We start from the raw sequence: 18,467 nt of genomic DNA, 5'->3' as shown, positions 1-18,467 counted from the left end.
TAGCAGCGGAGAGGGACGTTTGTTGCTACGGCAAACACGTCAGTACAGTGGGTGTGTTCTCTAACCTTGAGAAACAAGGCCACAAGCTTCACAAAGAGGATGGAGGTGATCATAGGAAAGATGGGAGACAAACAGACCCTGAGGTGTCTATCATAGGGATACATCCAGGAGTATGTGCCTCTGTTTATCTTTGTCCTTTCCCCACTTCTGAACACACATCAGTCACAAGGGAATCTCCCGACTCCACCCCATCCAAATACCAGATTGCTCTGGAGACCAGGCTCAGAATTCAAGGGCCACCCTGACCCATGTCCAGCCAGGGTCCTTGGTTGTGATACAACCGTGTTGTGTGGACTCTGGGCTCTAATTCCGTCCTTATTTATGAACATTCCTGATTGTTCTCACAGTGGTAGGCGTTAACGGGGAGTAAAAAACGTAGGTTCTAACCCTGGCTCTGCCACTGTACGATTTATATGATCCTGGACAAGTGACTTAACATTTTCTGTTTCTTGGTTAGTTCAACTCCAAAATAAGAGTCATAAAAACTACCCACCTCAGGAATTCCCTGGCGGTCCAGTGGTAAGGACTCCGTGATCTCAGAGGCCAAGGGCCAGGGTTCAGTCCCTCCTTGCCCTTGTGGGGAACTAAGATCCCACAAGCTGTGCAGTGCAGCCAAGAAGAAAAAAATATACCCACCTTATTTTTTTAATTAAAAAAAATTTTTTTTTAAAATTTTGGCTGCGTTGGGTCTTCATTGTGGCACGCGGGCTTTCTCTAGTTGCAGTGAGTGGGGGCTACTCTTCTCTGTGGTGCGCAGGCTTCTCACTGCGGTGGCTTCTCTTGTTGTGGAGCACGGGCTCTAGGCACGCAGGCTTCAGTAGTTGTGGCACGCAGGCTCAGTAGTTGTGGCTCACGAGCTCTAGAGCGCAGGCTCAGTAGTTGTGGCACGCAGGCTCAGTAGTTGTGGCGCAAGGGCTTGGTTGCTTCGCGGGCATGTGGGGATCTTCCTGGACCAGGGCTTGAACCCATGTCCCCTGCATTGGCAGGCGGATTCTTAACCACTGCGCCACCAGGGAAGTCCCTACCCAACTTATTTTAAGAGGTAAGCAAAGGTGTAAGGATGGAATGAGATCATGGGTATAAAGATGTGTTGACAAGCTGTAAACTTTAAATATATTAAGAAATATTGTGGTTGTTGGTGGTATTATTTAAGTAATGGTTCCTCAGTCTTTCAGGGCACTTTAAAATCATCTTGGAGGCTATGAAAATACCAACCACCAAAACCAATTAAATCAGAATATCTGAACAAAAGAGCTGTGGCATTGGTACCAAAAATATCCCAACATTTTATGATGGATCACGTTAAACAGATACTAAAGTAGAGAGATAGTATAATGAATCTAGTTATTAACAACGGCCAATCTTGTTTCATCTCCACTTCCACCCACTTTTCCACACTGTCAACCTGGATTATTTTTGAAGTAATTCACAGTGGTACCTCGTTTGTTTTTACTGGGAGGGGGGAGTTATTATCTGTTTGTTTATTTTGTTTTATTTTTAAAGCTCTCTGGTGATTCTAATGTGCAGCCAGGTTTAAGAACCGCTGGTTTTAATCATGGTCATGGGCAAATGCTGTAACCTTTCATTTCTTCTTCTTCTTTATTTTGTTTTATTTTTTAAAACAACTTAGGAAAGTGAGAGGCCTTGTGAAATTTCAGAAATCTATGACAGTCCCAGGATAGCTGAGGTAAGAACTCTTGGTTATAATCACTATACATCATTCACATGGCAAACAAGCTAAGGGTCTTAAAGCCTCTGGTGTACAGGAGAAGTACAGGGTAAGCACAAAGGAGGTTCTCATTATATTTTTACTGGCTAGACAGGAATTCAAGATTTATTTAATATTAGAAAATTAATTTAATATCACTTATTTCACTGGTAAAAGAGAAAAATCATGTGATCATTTCCATAGAAGAGAATTCAAAAATTTTATACAGCCATTTGTGATGTGAACTCCTAGCAAACCAAAAGTTTTAAAGGCACTTCCTTAACTTGAAACAAGACATCTTTTTAAAAAAAAATTACAGCAAATATCATACCTAAAGGTAAAATGTTAATGATTCTTTTTCAGATCAGAAACAAAACAAGGATGCTCATTGTTACCAGTTCTATTTGATATTATACTTTAGGTCCTAGTCAACGCAGCAGGATGAGAAAAAGAAGTAGAAATTAACTCAGTGCAGGAGAATTCTTTCACAATGTATATGTATGTCAAATAATCACACTATTCTCTTCTTTTCTTTGCGGTATGCGGGCCTCTCACTGTTGTGGCCTCTCCCGTTGCGGAGCACAGGCTCCGGACGCGCAGGCTCAGCAGCCATGGCTCATGGGCCCAGCCGCTCTGCGGCATGTGGGATCTTCCCGGACCGGGGCACGAACCCACGTCCCCTGAATCGGCAGGTGGACTCTCAACCACTGCGCCACCAGGGAAGCCCACACTATTCTCTTTAAATATCTTACAATTTTATTTGTCAATTATACCTCAATAAAGATTAAAGAAAAAAAAAGAAAAAGCAGCAGAAAGCATAAGACTGGAAAAGAAGAAACAAAAATGTCATTATTTACAGATGATATGATTATCTACATAGAAAAGCCAAGTTATCTACAGATAAATTAATAGAACTAACAAGATATTTTAACAAGTTTACTGGATATAAAATCAATATTAAAAAGTAATTCACATTTCTAAAAATCAATAACAATTAATTAGAAAAAGTAATTTTTAAAAAATACCATTTTGTAGTGGTAATAAAAATACACAGAATGATAAGGAATAAATCTAACAAAAACATGTAATCCCTTTATGGAGAATAATAAAACTTCAGTAAAAGATATTAAGTAAGACCTAAATAATGGGAGTTGGTATTCAATGCTCCTGGTAAGAAGACTCAATAGTATACAGATATCAAACAACTTCAAATTGGTCTGTAAAATAAATGTAATTCCAGTATAAACCTCAACAAATATTTTTCATAGAACTCAATAAGGTGCTTCTAAAATCTATACAGAAGAAGACAGAAAAAAATTTTAAGTACCAGCAGACAGATAGAACAAATAGAAAACAAATAGGAAGATGGTAGATTAAAACCCAACCTTATCAATGATCACACTGATGATGTCCAATGTCTTGAAAACTATTTGTTCCAAACATTTTGTCTGATGGTTGGTTGTTTCAGGTGGGAGGGTAAATCTGGCTGCTGTTACTCCAACTTGGCCAGAAGCAAAGGTCTTTGATGTATTTTTTTAAAAACGTGTTTGTTTCCTCAAGAATCCTAGGAGGTTACCCACACAGGAGAAGAATATCATGGGAGCAGAAGAAGCCCACATATACGTGCAAACTGTTTCAGGAACTGAGGAGCCCACTCGTGACACTTACCGCCGTCCTGCTGTCGAAGTGCAGAGAAGGAGGGCGTTGTGGTGGCTTATTCCCAGACTGAGCCTGGAGTGATGCAGCACAGCCAAGGAGCAGATCTGGAGCTGGAACAGAGCTAAGCACACAGGGGTTTGTGCTCGGAGTGAGGAGAGACGCCACGCTGCTTCTTAACCAATCCAAATTTCATTTGCAGATCCGGAAAACTTTGGGGTTGACTTTACTCTTTAAGGGACAGATCTGGTAAGGTTCATTCCAACGCTCAGACCTTGTGGTTTAATAAGCAGTGAAGTCATTGTGCATCCAAAAGGAGCCCTTGGATCCTGCTCTTGACCCCGGTGGGGATTGGCTTTTCTTTGTGATTTGGGGAAAGGGGTTTGATTTCTCGGTGACTTGCCCCCTCATCTTTTTTCATATCCATTTTCTCAAAAAAGCCGTCAGACCTGGCTTCCATGGGCAGGTTGGCCAAGGCTAGCATGGTGGAAGTTGGGATATAAATGAAACGTACAGGGGATGTGTGAGGAGAAGCAGTTCCTTATTTCTGAACAACTCAGGGTAGAAACCATGCTGAACCACATGTTCCCTGACCACAGGGGCAGCCCACTGCTGCATCATTCATCACTCCCACTTGTGATCAGAGGGTATCTAAGGAAGGCAGTTCTGTAACGGGCTCTGTGTCTGTGTGTGGGTGCGTGCGCACGGAGGGTAAATAGGGAGAAGGGAAAGCAGAGGTTGTTTCAAAAGATTATTAGAAATGAGGGCTATAACCATTTTGCGGGAGTGGAGAGAAAGGCCCAAGTCCTTGGACCATCATGGGGAAAAAGTCATTAGCAGGAAGAAAGATCAAGAGGACTCTGGGTGGATGAACACAAGACCAAAGGGATGGGCCAAGTAGCAATGTGACTGTCACCTGAGGGGGGCCCATGGACAGAGTGTCACCATCACTTCTTTTTTTTTTTTTTATAACAAATTTAATCAGTTATACATATACATATGTTCCCATATCCCCTCCCTTTTGCGTCTCCCTCCCACCCTCCCTATCCCACCCCTCCAGGCGGTCACAAAGCACCGAGCTGATCTCCCTGTGCTATGCGGCTGCTTCCCACTAGCTATCTACCTTACGTTTGGTAGTGTATATATGTCCATGCTGCTCTTTCACTTTGTCACAGCTTACCCTTCCCCCTCCCCATATCCTCAAGTCCATTCTCTAGTAGGTCTGTGTCTTTATTCCTGTCTTACCCTTATGTTCTTCATGACATTTTTTTTTTCTTAAATTCCATATATATGTGTCAGCATACAGTATTTGTCTTTCTCTTTCTGACTTACTTCACTCTGTATGACAGACTCTAGGAGCTATTTGTAATGAGGTGGATGGACCTAGAGTCTGTCACCATCACTTCTGTGAGGAGGCTTACAGGAGTCCTGGTTCCCCTATGCAGGTCCATTGCTTGTGAGCACGCCAGGTCTCCTGGTGGGAGAACCTGGGTCCAGGGCATCTTGGGGTCCACCCACCAGCTCCTTGGACCTCCTTGAAATGCTGTGGAAATATTCCTTTCTCACACGGGGAGCCTGATTGCTCAGAAACACACCTCCTCTTTTTCAAATAACCAAGGACAGGTTATACTCATCCAATCACTGCCACACGCTGACACATGCTCTTCAAAGCTCTTTGTGAAATTCAGTTTTGTACCAAGTCCACTGAGTCTAGTCCCGTTAACAAGCAGATTTGTCCGTTTTTAAGCGGACATGCCCAGGGATCCAGGTGCTTATACTTCTCTTACACGTTGGGAAGGACCTTGGATTTGCTGAGAACATGACTGTGGCCTTAGCCTTGACACTCAAAGGTCTGAGCTCTGGAGCATATCATGGGCCTTAGCTCTCTATGTACAAAATGGAGATAGCTGTTTTCTTCCTCCTACCCTTAGGGGTGTTGTGAGGCTGAAAAAGGCAAGTGAATGAGCCTTGTAGTCTGTAAAGTGAGACTTGTATTTTGGATCATTTATTTTAATTCTACTTGCAATCCATAACTTAGTATCTTTATTTTAAATGGTTTCTACTAAATTAGCTAGGTTCAGTATTTATGTCATTTTTTTCTGCTATGATGCACAAGAACTCATTTTAGAATAAAGTGAAAAACAAAATGGTCATTCTTGTGGACCTTCAACATGTCTATGGTGTTTCTTCGCCTATATTAAAGTATATGACATTGACCCTGGGGTTGGAATCAAGGGTATCCCAGGGATATTCCCGGTGCTGGCACTTTCTTGGCTGGGCTCGTGATGGAGATGCCCAGTCCTTCACAGAGGGCAGCCCACATTGTGAGGAAAATGCTGAGACCAGAAGTCAGAAGCTCCAGCCCCCCAACCTAGGGTCGGTGCTAGTGTTGGGATGACCTTGGGCCAGTCACATTCTAGAAAATGCAAACTAATCAATTGTGACAGAAAGCATATCAGCAGTTGCCTGGGGATGGTGGGGTGAGGAAGGGTGGGAGGGAGAGATTACAAAGGGCCACAAAGAAATTTTGGGGAGTAAGGATATGTCCTCTATTGTGATTGTTGTGATAGCTTCGTGGGTGTATTACACATCAACACTTATCAAATTGTACACTTTAAACATATAATCTATTGAAAGTCAATTCTACCTCAATTAAGCTTTTTTTTGTTTGTTTAAAGCATTCAAGCCACACAGAGTCAAAATCTCTCCTTCTTTATTCAGCATTTTGCCAGGAGAACAAGAGGACATGGGAATGTGATTGGTGTCCTAGGAGGGCAAATGCAGTCTTTCTCTGAAGAAGTTAGAAATAGACAAAAATAGATTCATGCACTCAGTGCCTAAAATGTAGAATGAAATCCGCTCTCAAGGGCTTTCAGTGTCAGCCTGACCTGAAAAGCTCCCAACACCACATGTACTGCAGAAGAATTTTACCCCGAAGAATGATGGGTGAGTTACCCAAACTAGAGGCAAAATTAGGACTCCTTTAAACCTAGTTTAGGAAGATGTGAAGTTCGTGAAGTTGTATGCAAATTTTATATGCATAATTATTATTCAGGGGCCAGATTCCATGATTCCCTTCAGATTCTCAAAGGGATCTGCAACATCCTCCCAACAGTTAAATGTAAACAGTGGTAATTACAGTTGAAGGTTAGGGACAAAGATGTCAAATTCAACCTTTCTTAAGCGACTTGTTGCCACACCTTTAATACAAACTGATTTGAAATTAGTAATGGTTGTGCCTTGTTAGTTTAATAATTATATTTCTATAGAGAAAGGAAAATGGAGGGAAAAAATAAACCTTTCCTATATAGACGCCTGTTTTCATGAAGGTCATGGAGACTATTTGCTAAGAATACTTTGTGAGAATTATAGGTAAGAAGGCTGAGTGTGAGTTTTGCTGTATTTCGCACTCAATGCATCATGTTGGAAAATCATTCAGCCTCCAAAGGAGATCCTGTCCCCCATCATCATCATCATCATCATCATCATCATCATTAATTTTGCAGCAAGAAGGTAGAGATGGTAAAGGTGAATAACCTCACTCTTTCTGCCTCCTGCCCCAGGGTTAAGGAAGGCTAAAACACTGGACACACTTTAGGACTTGTTTCTTGTGAAAATATTATCCCCTACATACCAGGGACATGTAGGATGCAAAATGGATTGCAGGCCACAGTGCCATTCGAATCCAAGTACACCACAGTGAGGGTCATGAAGAGTCTCCCTTGTTTCCAACTTCAGCAAAGGAGCTGGATTTCTTTAAAACAGTATATTGTTGTTGGATTGTTGTTGGATTTGTTGGATTTACAGTGCCAGCCCGTATGAGAGGACTGATTTGTCTTCCTAAGTCGTATGCCTGCCTTTCTGGAAAGCAGTCCCCAGGTGCCTGAATGATGCCCAGATTATATGAAAAAGACTAATCCCTGTTACATTTATAGCACTTTTTAGTTTTCAAAGCACTTTTCATTCGTTATTTTGTTTGATTTTTACACTGAACCCAGGAGGTAATGCCGTGTGGGTGTTACTTATGTCCATTTTACAGATGAGAAAACTGGGGCTCTACAAAGGTAATTTTATTGGTCCTGGAAATTGTAAAGCAAATTGCTTTTGAGGGATGATTTAAGTTTACAGAGAGAGTAAAGGATAATGAGTTTAATTGATAATAGAGGTGGGTTTCTGTACTGTTCTGGGTCCTTTGATATACATGTTGGAGGGAAGGGTTTGAAATACTTACAGTGGTGTGAATTAATTGATAAAAAGTGCATTCAAAACAGATAAAGTTGACTCCCACTATAGCTCCCATCTGTCCCTAAGAGATAAAGGTCAGTGAGTACCCGAAAGTCCCCGTAAAGTAGCCCTTGATTTCCAAGAAACTCCAGAGTCATGGGACAGGACCTTTGCCTCCTGTCACCCTCAGCCTGGTGCCTAGAGAGTTTCAGGCGGCGTAGCTGGTGCTGGTCAGGTCAAGGCAGGCTCTAGTCTGGGGGTCCAAGAGACAGGACAGTAGTCCTAATCTTCACTACCTCCTGTTCTGGCTTCAGGGGGTTGGTACTTACTGGTATAAAGTACTGCAAGTGAAGCACTGGCAGTGTACTTAAATGTTACTTCCCCCAAGGAAAGTAACTTGTTCTTTGGTCCTTCACAATACAAAGGATCCCAGATCAAGCACTTTACAGTGTTAGCTCATCTAATCCTCCAGCAGATGCAAAGGGAGAAACCATTGTCATCTTGATTTCACAAAAGAGGAAATCGAGGCTCCGAGAGTTTAGGTAACTTGTCCAAGGTCACACAGCTAGTAATGAGGGGAGCCCGGCCTGTGTGCATATTTTCTGCCGAATCAACAGAGACTCTGGCATTAACTGTGTGACTCTGGCAAGGCCAGGGCCTCTCTCCAGACCTTTGTTTGTCACCTGCACAACCAGGGGGGTGGACTAGGATGTCTCCAAGTTCCTGTTCAATATTCTTGGGCTTCTTTGATCTGCTATTATGTTGTACTTGCCGCCGAAGGTTCTTTTGTCTGCCACGAGAGGGCGCTCTGCTCCCAAAGCAGGAGGCACTGGGGAACGCTGAGTTCCAATTAATAGTCGCCACCTTAATTGATAAAATTCTGGCCAAGAACAAAAATTCGTGTGCAGCTTTAGCAGAGGGAATTTGTGGAATTCCTAACAAGGCTTTCGAAATAAGAAAATTACCTCAAGAACCCCTGTTAGAATCTTTGCTGTTCTCATGGGGAAACTCCTCCACCAGTACCTCCTAGGGCTTTTGTGTGGTGGGGACCTTGAGAGAAGCAGCGCTGGGCAGTTGGTGAGTGAAGGTAAGCAGGCCACCTGCACGTTTCCCAAACATCAGCCCTCTGTGCTCCTCTATCTTCCCTCCCAATTCTTGCCATGTCCCCATCCCAATGGTAATATTTACTAAATGTTTTCCCTTATGTTGATTCATTTTTCTCACTTAAATAAGTGTACTCAAAAGAGAAGCTTTATATCACTATTATAAATGGAAAAGCATTATTTTTGTAACATGTATGAAAATAAACACCTTTCTAGAATATAACCTCCATACTTAGAATCAGAGAGTTTTGTTCTGTTCCATGCCCAATGCCTAGAAAAATGAGTTACTTAGTAGGCACCCAATGAATATTTTTTATTATATCAGTACAAAGGTATTCATCTACATACTACCTAAATAATCTTGAATATCATACTCGGGAAACACTGGGGCAGTGGAAGTTACTAGGAGAAAACTTGGTGGATTTGGGGATTTGAGGCTTGTGAACATGACCTGCCATGTGATGTCAGACCATGAGGCATTTCTCAGTGGGAGTAGCTGCTGTCCACTCTCCACCCCCCATTTCCCCAGCTCACCTTAGCTAGCAACTCCAGATGTGACACGTGTACATATACCTGAATCCCTGTCCAGCGTATAACTGTTTTCAGCCTGAACTGTCTTTTGGTTCCAGGATAGGCAAAAAGTCTTCATCTGCCACTTCACATCCACTAGAATGGCTCTCATTAAAAACAAGCAAAACAAAATAATAACAAAAAACCAAAAAAAAAAAAAAAAGAAAGGAAAAAGAAAACAACAAATCTTGACAAGGACGTAGAGAAACTAGAACCCTTGTGTACTGTTGGCAGGAATGCAAAATGGTACAGCCTCTATGGAGAACAGTACAGTGGTTCCTCAAAATAATTATAGAATTACCACGTGATCCAGGAATTCTTCTCCTAGGATTATATTCAAAAGAACTGAAAGGAAGGACTTAAACTGATATTGTATAGCAATGCTCATAGTGGCTCTATTCACAATAGCCAAAAGGTGGAAGCAACCCAAATGTCCATCAACTGATGAATGGAGAAATAAAATGTGGTATATTAGATGTACAATGGAATATTATTCAGCCTTCTAAAGGGACAAATGCCACAACATAGATGAAACTTGAAAACATTATGCTAAGCAAAACAAGCCAAAAACAAAAGCATAAGTATTGTATGATTCCACTTACATGAGGTACCTGGAATAGGCAAATTCATAGAGACAAAAAGTAGCCGGGCTTCCCTGGTGGCACAGTGGTTGAGAGTCCACCTGCTGATGCAGGGGACACGGGTTTGTGCCCCAGTCTGGGAGGATCCCACATGCCGCGGAGCGGCTGAGCCCTTGAGCCATGGCCGCTGAGCTTGTGCGTCCAGAGCCTGTGCTCCGCAAAGGGAGAGGCCACAGCAGTGAGAGGCCCTCGTACCGCAAAAAAAAAAAAAAAAGAAGTAGAACTGAGGTTACCAGGGACAGTGGGGAGGGGAGTGTGGAGTTATTGTTTAATGAGCACAGAGTTTCTGTTTGGGATGATGAGACAGTTCAGGAAATGGATAGTGACGGTGGTTGCACAACTTTGTGAAAGTAATTAATGCCACTGAATTGTACACTTAAAAGTGGTTAAAATGGTGAAATTTATGATACATATATTTTGCCACCAAAAAAGAAAAAAAGCTTTCACCTGATAAATTGGAAAAGCCTTTCTTGGAAAAGTCACTTGTGTTGAGAAGGTTCTGGGTCCAGCGGATTGATTATCAATGTCTACAGGATAGGGGGAGTGGTGGCATTCCTGTCGCGCACCTGTGTTCCCTGCGTGCTAACTTCCATAAATTGACTCTCAAATGGGGAAAGTAGCTCTTGTGTCACTGTTGTAACTTGGAAGTGTTCTTTTGACCATTTGGACTCCTGAACTCCACAGGTGAGAGGATGAGCCCAAACACTGACACCAAAGGGAGCTGCTCAGCCCCTGAACGGTGTGGCAGTGACTGATGCCTGGGGGCTGGTGCTGACCTGGAGACCTCGGCCCAGCCACGGAGGGCAGCTCGCCTCAGCAATAGCCCCTGATGCCAGGTAGGAATGTGGCCCATTGTTGCCATGGATTGTTTCCCGAGAGAAGCTATAAATTCTTTTTTTTTTTTAATGTACTCTATCAGGTTTTAAGCATTGACCACTAATTTTAAAATTTCCTAAAACACAGTGAAGGCCAAACAAGATACACCTATGAGTTGTATTTGGCCCATGGGCTGCCAGTTTTTACCTCTGTCATACATAACAAAAACTTCTTATTCCCCCTTTGACATTTTCAGCGTGCACAAGAAGGCTTGGGAAGTCCATTTCCAGAAGTTCATTCCAAAAACAGGCTCTGGGAATTCCCTGGTGGTCCAGTGGTTAGGGCTCCGTGCTTCCAATGCAGAGGGGGCGGGTTCCATCCCTGGTCGGGGCACTAGGATCTTACATGCTGCACCGTGCGGCCCCCAAAAAATAAAAACAAAAGCTCTGGCTCCTGGATCAGCTACCCTTGTTGCTGCTTATAAAACATGATGTACCTTCCCTGGTCTCTGTGCTGGAACCACGAATGTGGATCCAAATCCTCCCATTCTTTAAAACAATAGAATAGAAAAGAATGAAATTTTGCCATTTGCAAAGCATAGATGGACCTGGAGGGTATAATGCTTAGTGAAATATGTCAGACAGAGAAGGACAAATACTGTGTGTTAACACTTATGTGTGGAATCTAAAAAATAAAACAAATGAATGAATATAACAAAACAGAAATAGACTCACAGATACTGAGAACAAACTAGTGGTTAACAGAGGAGGGGGTGTGGGCAAAATAGAGGAAAGGAATTAAGAGGTACAAACCACTAGGTATAAAATAAATACATTATAAAGATGTAACATACAGGACAGGGAATATAGCCAATATTTGATAATAACTTTAACTGAAGTATAATCTATAAAAATAAAGCATTATGTTGTACACCTGAGACTAATACAATATTGTAAATCAACTATATTTCAATTTAAAAAAAAAAAAGAAAAAAACCTGCTGTGTTCCCTCCTCCTCTGGGAAGGCCTCTGGCCCACAGGGCTCTCCTACTTCTAAGCCCGCATAGCCCATCCTCCCCTCTAGGTGGCAGCACTCCTACCGTTGTGCTGACCAGCCATTGCTCTCTGGCATTGTTGTCTTGTTCATTTTCCTCTCTTGTTTTCCAGGTCTCTCCTGGAGAGAGACTGTTATGATGAAGGGGAGATCTGGATTTTGGACATCGAGGCCTGACTTCCCTTGTTCCATGATTCCTTCCTCCACCTCCCCGGGAGGCCTGGGTTCCTTGCTGACTCCCTGGCCTCAAGGATGACGTTTCTTTGGTGACAGACGTGCTGAGGGGTGCTGGGGGGTAGACCTCGAGGCCCCTTGAACTTGGAGAGTGGACCAAGCATGGGGGAGGGCCTGGGGCCTTGGGTTCTATGGGAGCAGCTCTGCCCTAAGAAGCTACAGCTCCCAGCCTCCAATGGCCATAGCCCTTCCAAGAGGAACAGCCTCTACCCACACCCACCTCACCTTACACACACACACACACACACACACACACACCGTCACATGGCTGATTGGACCCATAATGCACACCTGGCCCAAAGGCAGCGCACCTATTAGCTGGAGAGCAGCCAGTGGCCAGTTGGCCTACATCAAACTGGCAAGCTGGCCTTATCAGAGTCTGTCTTGAGAAATAGAAGATTTCAATAGAAGATTGAAGGACTGTTGGGCTGTAGAAAGAGAGAAGCGAGGTGGGCATGGGACCCCTGGGAGTCAGCTCTGGCTGTCCCTTCCAAGGAGCGGTTCAGGGGATACCCAGCTGTGCTCTGTTGTCAACCCTTGGGCTCCTCGAGATCTTTGTTCTTCATGCTCTTTATGACCTAATGTGGTGTCTGGAGGAGCTTTGATTCAAACATCCTTCTCCACCGATTTGCTCACCTGGTCCCAGGTGCTGCTTGGCCATTGGGTTTGGGGCCCAGCACCCATGAGACGGACGTGCTCATCCTCAATCCTTAGGGCGCAGCCGTGTTTGCCTGCCTTGTGTTGCTATGAGTCCATCTCCCAGATGGTGACTGAGCCCAGCCACAGAGCATTCTGCTGAATAATCCAGAAGAGGAAGGTGGGTGATGATAATCAACCTCACTGTCATGGACCAGCACGCTGAGCCGTGAAGCCCTGATGGGCAGTGGAACAGCTGACCAGGAGAGCAGGAATTCCCCATGTCCCCGCCATCCCTCAGAAGCCAGCTTTGGCAAGGGACCTTGCCTCCATTCTCCTGGCACTGCTGCTCCCATTTCCTTCCCTCCCACGGCTTCCTCAGTGCTCTCATCTGGCCCTGCTCCCCCCTGGCCCTGCTCCCCCGTGTATGGGCTCACAGTCACCAGCTGAGCAGAAGAATCCCCTTTCCAGCTTTTAATGGCACCTCCAGATTTATCAGGATTAAAAGAGATGCTTTATAGGAAGAGGAAAGAATGTAAAAGAAACTAAACATGTAACTCTCTGAAGTAGCTTGTATTCATGGACCCTCCCTGCGTTCATGCCCTTTGCAATACATCCCATTGTGACAAACCATAACGCCCCATCTCTGGAGGCTTAGCCATGTGACCGGCTTCGGCCACTGGATATTAACAGACATGGAAAGAGTCTTGAAAAGCACATATGCACACTGGGGTTTGCTTGCTCTCTTGTCTCTGCTGTCATCGTGAGAAGGAGAGGGCCAGGTTAGCCCGCAGGTCCCAGGAGGAGGAGGATGGACCCGAAGAGCAGAGCCCCGCCTAGCTCAGCCAAACACCCAGGCTGTGTGCAGATCTGTGCTGCTTTAAGCCACTGAGTTTTGGGATAGTTTGAATTTGGGGCAATACTAGCGGATACACACCCCACCCCCAGGTTCCAGCACCAGGACGGGAAGGAGGCTCCTTCTCTGTGCCCAGGGCAGGGCATCAAGCTTCTCTATGGGGTCCTGGATCTCGCCATCTCCTCTCCTCTGAGGGTGCTGTAAGGAAAGGGCAAGGATCATTGTGAGGCCTCCCAGCTCTCCAGCAGGCTGAGGACACAGAAGCAGCTGGAACAGATGGCCTTTCGGGTCTCTTCAAGGCATGGAGTCGATGCCTTCCTAGAGAAGGCATGACGTCCAAATGGGTCTGCAGCCTGGAAGTTCCAAAGGCTGCCTCCGTTCCCTTGGGTGCCCTAAGATAAAGAGGGCAAGAGAGATCATCTCCCTGAGAGAGACTCAGAGACGGTGGTTTAGGAAATTGTGCTTCCTTCTGAGTGAAAGCAGTGAGAATACATCCCATATGTGGCCTTGTGCCAGGACACCAAGGGACACAGCTCCAGGTAACGGGAGGAGCAGGCTTTGACCTGAGCTGAGAGTCAAGACTCAGTCCCCCTCCTCCAAAAGCTCCAGGAGGGACCCACAACCCCCTCTAGAATCTCTGATCTTCTGATTAAACCTGTTTTGCCCCTCAAGGTAAACCTGAAACTCTTTATTCTTTCATTTTCTTACATTTTCGTTTAAGAATAGTTTAAAATATTTGAGTGAAAAACAAAAGACTACACCATCTTGTGTTCTCCTATTTTTATTGGAAATATACAGTATTTCAGCTACATTGTGGGCAAAGTGGGCTTTGATGAGCTTTCCTGAGAACAAGCCACCAATTACAACACTGTTTTTGTGGAAAATGCATTGTGAATTCTAAGTAACAGTCCCACAAATGGCCTATTAGAGCATAACCCATTACCAGGTGGAGCGTGATCATGTTTCCCAAACTATTTATTTCTAGAAGCAATCTGCACTTCAGTAAGACTTAAAGAATCCCAAACTTTCCTAAGGCATCTTTCATTATAATATGAAGCATAATTTATCTAACCTGAAAAAAAAAAAAACAGAAAAGAAGTCGACAACTTTTTCCTAAGCATTTCTTTCCCATGGTTCGATGTAATCCAATCCCAGATGTGCAAAGATTTCTTCTTCACTTTCTGCTTTGAGAAATATCCTCTGAAAGCATAACAAGACATATGTGCATTCAGATATTTTTGTTAAGCATCTCAGTGCTGACACAGTGAAAATATTACTTGTAAAACTGTTTTGTCAAAATAAATTACTGCCCAAACACATTACCCTGCTTCTGAGGATAAAAATTCATCTTACCTGACTTCTGTAATTTTTGTATTTTCCCACCCCCAAAAACTTAATAAATTAAGGTTAAATTATGACAGCCTTACATATTCAACTAGAGGCATTTGGTATTCTTCCTACTGATCTGTAGTTCTTTTTTTTTTTTTTTTTTTTTTTTTTTGCGGTACACGGGCCTCTCACTGTTGTGGCTTCTCCCGTTGCGGAGCACAGGCTCTGGACGCGCAGGCTCAGCGGCCATGGCTCACGGGCCCAGCCGCTCCGCGGCATGTGGGATCTTCCCGGACCGGGGCACGAACCCGTGTCCCCTGCATCAGCAGGCGGACTCTCAACCACTGCACCACCATGGGAGCCCCGGATCTGTAGTTCTTAAACACAGTTGTTCATTAGAACTACCTGAAGGAGTTTTTTTTTAAAATGTTGAAAACTGAGCTATACCCCAGTCTAATGAAATCAGAAGCTCAGGAGAGGTCTTGTCATCCATCTGTTTAAGGGGTCTGGGAAATTCTCCTGTGCGGTCAAAATTACGTACTGCTGCCATTGGTAAGGAGGAAGGGTGATTATAGGATACGTGTGTATGCTGGGTCCTCCTCCTGGCCTTCCACCCCTGCCCCGCTCCCACCAGGCTCCCACCCCATGATCTCTGTTAGAGCAAGCACCACTTCTCCTCCAGCCCTCCCCCTTAGCACAGCGTTGGGCCTGTAGGAGGCACTCGCTTATGTTGAACTATTTGTTACGTGTCAATTTGTAAGTCTTCCTACATCGTGTTATGTGAAGCTGTCTCCACTCACATGCTAGACAACTGAGGCTTTCCTGCCAGCATCCACAGCCCTCTCTTATGACAGTAGCACCTTGATTTTTCTTTGGGAAACCACCCTCCCTACTCTCAGTCTCTGAGGGTCAGGTGGGGCTGATCCCACCTCCAAGGAGGGGCACATGACCCAAGCCTGGCCAATAAGAGCCATGGAAAAGGGTTCAGGGATTGGCACATGGCCCAGGCCTGGCCAGTGAACATCAGCTAGGGCTCTTGCCAGAACTATTAGGAAAGAAGCTCTTTTCTGAAGGGATAGCTAAGCCAGAAGGATGGAATTCATAGGAATACGCTGCCTGAGAGTGAAACCATCACTGAGGGAAATTTGCATGATCACCTTGATACAGCCACACCTGAAGTCCATGTTATTCCAGATGCTACAGTATATAAGCCAAATTCTTTTCTTTTTTTTTTTGCCATTTCCATTTTGTATTGGGTTTCTGACACTTGTGAGACAGCTCTAACTAAATACACCTCATTTAGACTATAAGCTCCTAAAGGGTAAAAGCCATTACTTCTGGTTATTTTGTGTCTTCTTCCTCCTCAGAGCTTAGTTTAGTGCATTTGATCACCGTAGGAAGAGTAGATCTTGGCACTTGTGGACTTAGTTGAATATTTAATTCTTCCTAATTCATACAGTAATCTATCATTTTGCTGAGGCAGCATTTGGACTACTGCAAGGCTAGCACACCAAGTGAGTCTCAGCTGGTGTGTGAGTCTAGCTGACTGCTCATCTACAGCTCAGGTCAGATCTGTTGCTCTCCTTCTTGCAGTGGACTCTCATTAATGACCTATATGATCACTCAAAATGCTAATTCTCACTGCATCTGAGGGGTACTTGAGTGATATTTGTGATTTGGGGGGATCCTTGGTTTTCTTTGAAGTTACTCATTGCAAATACCAAGGATATAGCAAACTCAATTAATATTCACTGTTGGACTGGTTCTAGGGGCCCAACTAGCCCATCATCTTTGAGCCCAAAGCCTCTGAGGTGCATTCTGGGCCAGGTGGGGGCTATGCTCCCATCAGGATCTTTCCAGCTGCCCGCAACTGTGATCTGTGGGGACTGGGCACTCGGGGCAAAGGAAACTGAACCTGGACACTAAGATTAGTTCTGGAAAAGCACTCAGGGAGCCAGCCTTGGTGATGAGGATCAAAGAGGCCCATCTCAGGGAGACAGCTCCACCTTGGTCTTGTCATATAGAGCGTGGTTATCCAGCATCATCTTCCGGTCGTGTGTAGCATAGCGCCGGAGGTCTCTCTCAAACTGCTGGATAAGAAATAATTAAAATAAATTACTATCAGGACTTCCCTGGTAGCGCAGTGGTTAAGACTCTGCGCTCCCAATACAGGGGGCCCGGCTTCGATCCCTGGTCAGGGAACTAGATCCCACATGCAGGCCACATCTAAGGAGCCCACGTGCTGCAACTAGGGAGCCCGCCTGCTGCAACTAAGAACGAGTGCAACCAAATACATAAATAAATTTTTTAAAATAAATAAATTACTATCAAGTCTAGAATGTCTTCAGTATTATGTGTTTAGAGATATTTAAATCCCTATACAAGAAGTCCCCTATATACAAATGAGTTCCGTTCTGAGAGCACATTCGTAAGTCCAATTTGTTCGGTAAGTCCAGCAAAGTTAGCCTAGGTACGCAAGTAACACCATCGGCTATATAGTACTGTACTGTAATAGGTTTATAATACATTTCACATAAATAATACATAAAAAACAAACACAAAAAATAAAACATTTAAAATCTTACAGTACAGTACCTTGAAAAGTACAGTAGTACAGTACAACAGCTGGCATACAGGGGCTGGCATCGAGTGAACAGGAAAGAAGAGTTACTGACTGGAGGAGGGAGAGGAGGTGGGAGATGGTAGAGCTGAAGGATCGTCAGCAATAGGAGATGGAGGGCAAGCTGCAATTTCACTCATGCCTGACATTGATGGCACAGGTTCTGGTTCCTTGTTGGAACCAGATGCATGTTTGCATCTTTGAAAGTTCGCAGTTTGAAGGTTAGTATGTAGAGAGCTTACTGTAATGAAATGTCTATCTCCACTAAACATTCTCCAAGCAATTTTCTCCCCCAGGGCAATAATCTACGATGACAAAGCTCCATGCTCACGTGCACACACTAGACTGTAAGCTCTGTGAAAAAAGGAACCTGATTTGTTCTGTTCATAAACATATTTCCTCCTCAAATGGCGCCTGGCACATAGAAGATGTACAGCAAATAGTTGTTGAATGAATAACTGAAGATTGTGAGGATTGTGTCCAAAATAATACCTGGTCCATAGTAAATGCTGGATAAATAATACTTGGTTTTGTTTTTTATTTGGAATATCACTCATATAAAAGAGGATGAGGAGTTAGGAGACCCAGATTCCAGCCTGGATTTTGTTCCTGTCTGGCTGTGCATCTCTCTGCAAGTCACCCAGCCTCTCTGAATCTCCGCTGGTCAAACAGGAGGGTGGAGGAAGTGCATGAGTAAGGTTCCTTCTGGCTGTAACATCCTCTCATACGAGATTCTGTAAAACTGATGGTCTGAGCCACCTGCCCCAGAGTAGCATCTCCTATGATCAGGGCGGGCTCGGAGGCTCCAGGGAGCAAAACCTGAAGCCTTAGATAGAGGACAGGGAAACCCTGGGAAAGGAGGACAATGAATGAAGTTGTCGTTGAGGTTAATTTTCCGAAGAAGCACAGATCTAGAAATGTTGTCCTTTCCACGTGGGATTAGGGAGCAAGGATGGAATCA

At 44.2% G+C, this 18,467-nt stretch overlaps 1 protein-coding gene across 1 annotated transcript in view; it reads right to left on the bottom strand.

The window, feature by feature from the left end:
- Positions 1 to 14,670: 14,670 nt before the first annotated feature.
- The window catches only part of DNTT (DNA nucleotidylexotransferase), a gene marked incomplete at both ends in the record, with an annotated part of 36,537 nt that continues 32,740 nt past the window's right edge, over positions 14,671 to 18,467 (bottom strand). The window contains 2 exons of the mRNA XM_079702151.1: positions 14,671 to 14,757; positions 16,893 to 16,976. Of these exons, the coding sequence (XP_079558277.1) occupies positions 14,671 to 14,757; positions 16,893 to 16,976 (171 nt within the window). The remainder of the gene's footprint in view (positions 14,758 to 16,892; positions 16,977 to 18,467) is intronic.

The sequence above is a fragment of the Hyperoodon ampullatus genome, assembly GCF_949752795.1.
Source record: "Hyperoodon ampullatus genome assembly, chromosome: 1".
Lineage (NCBI taxonomy): Eukaryota > Metazoa > Chordata > Mammalia > Artiodactyla > Ziphiidae > Hyperoodon > Hyperoodon ampullatus.
Note: the sequence above shows the minus strand (reverse complement) of the source record. Positions and strands in the feature narration are given on the sequence as shown.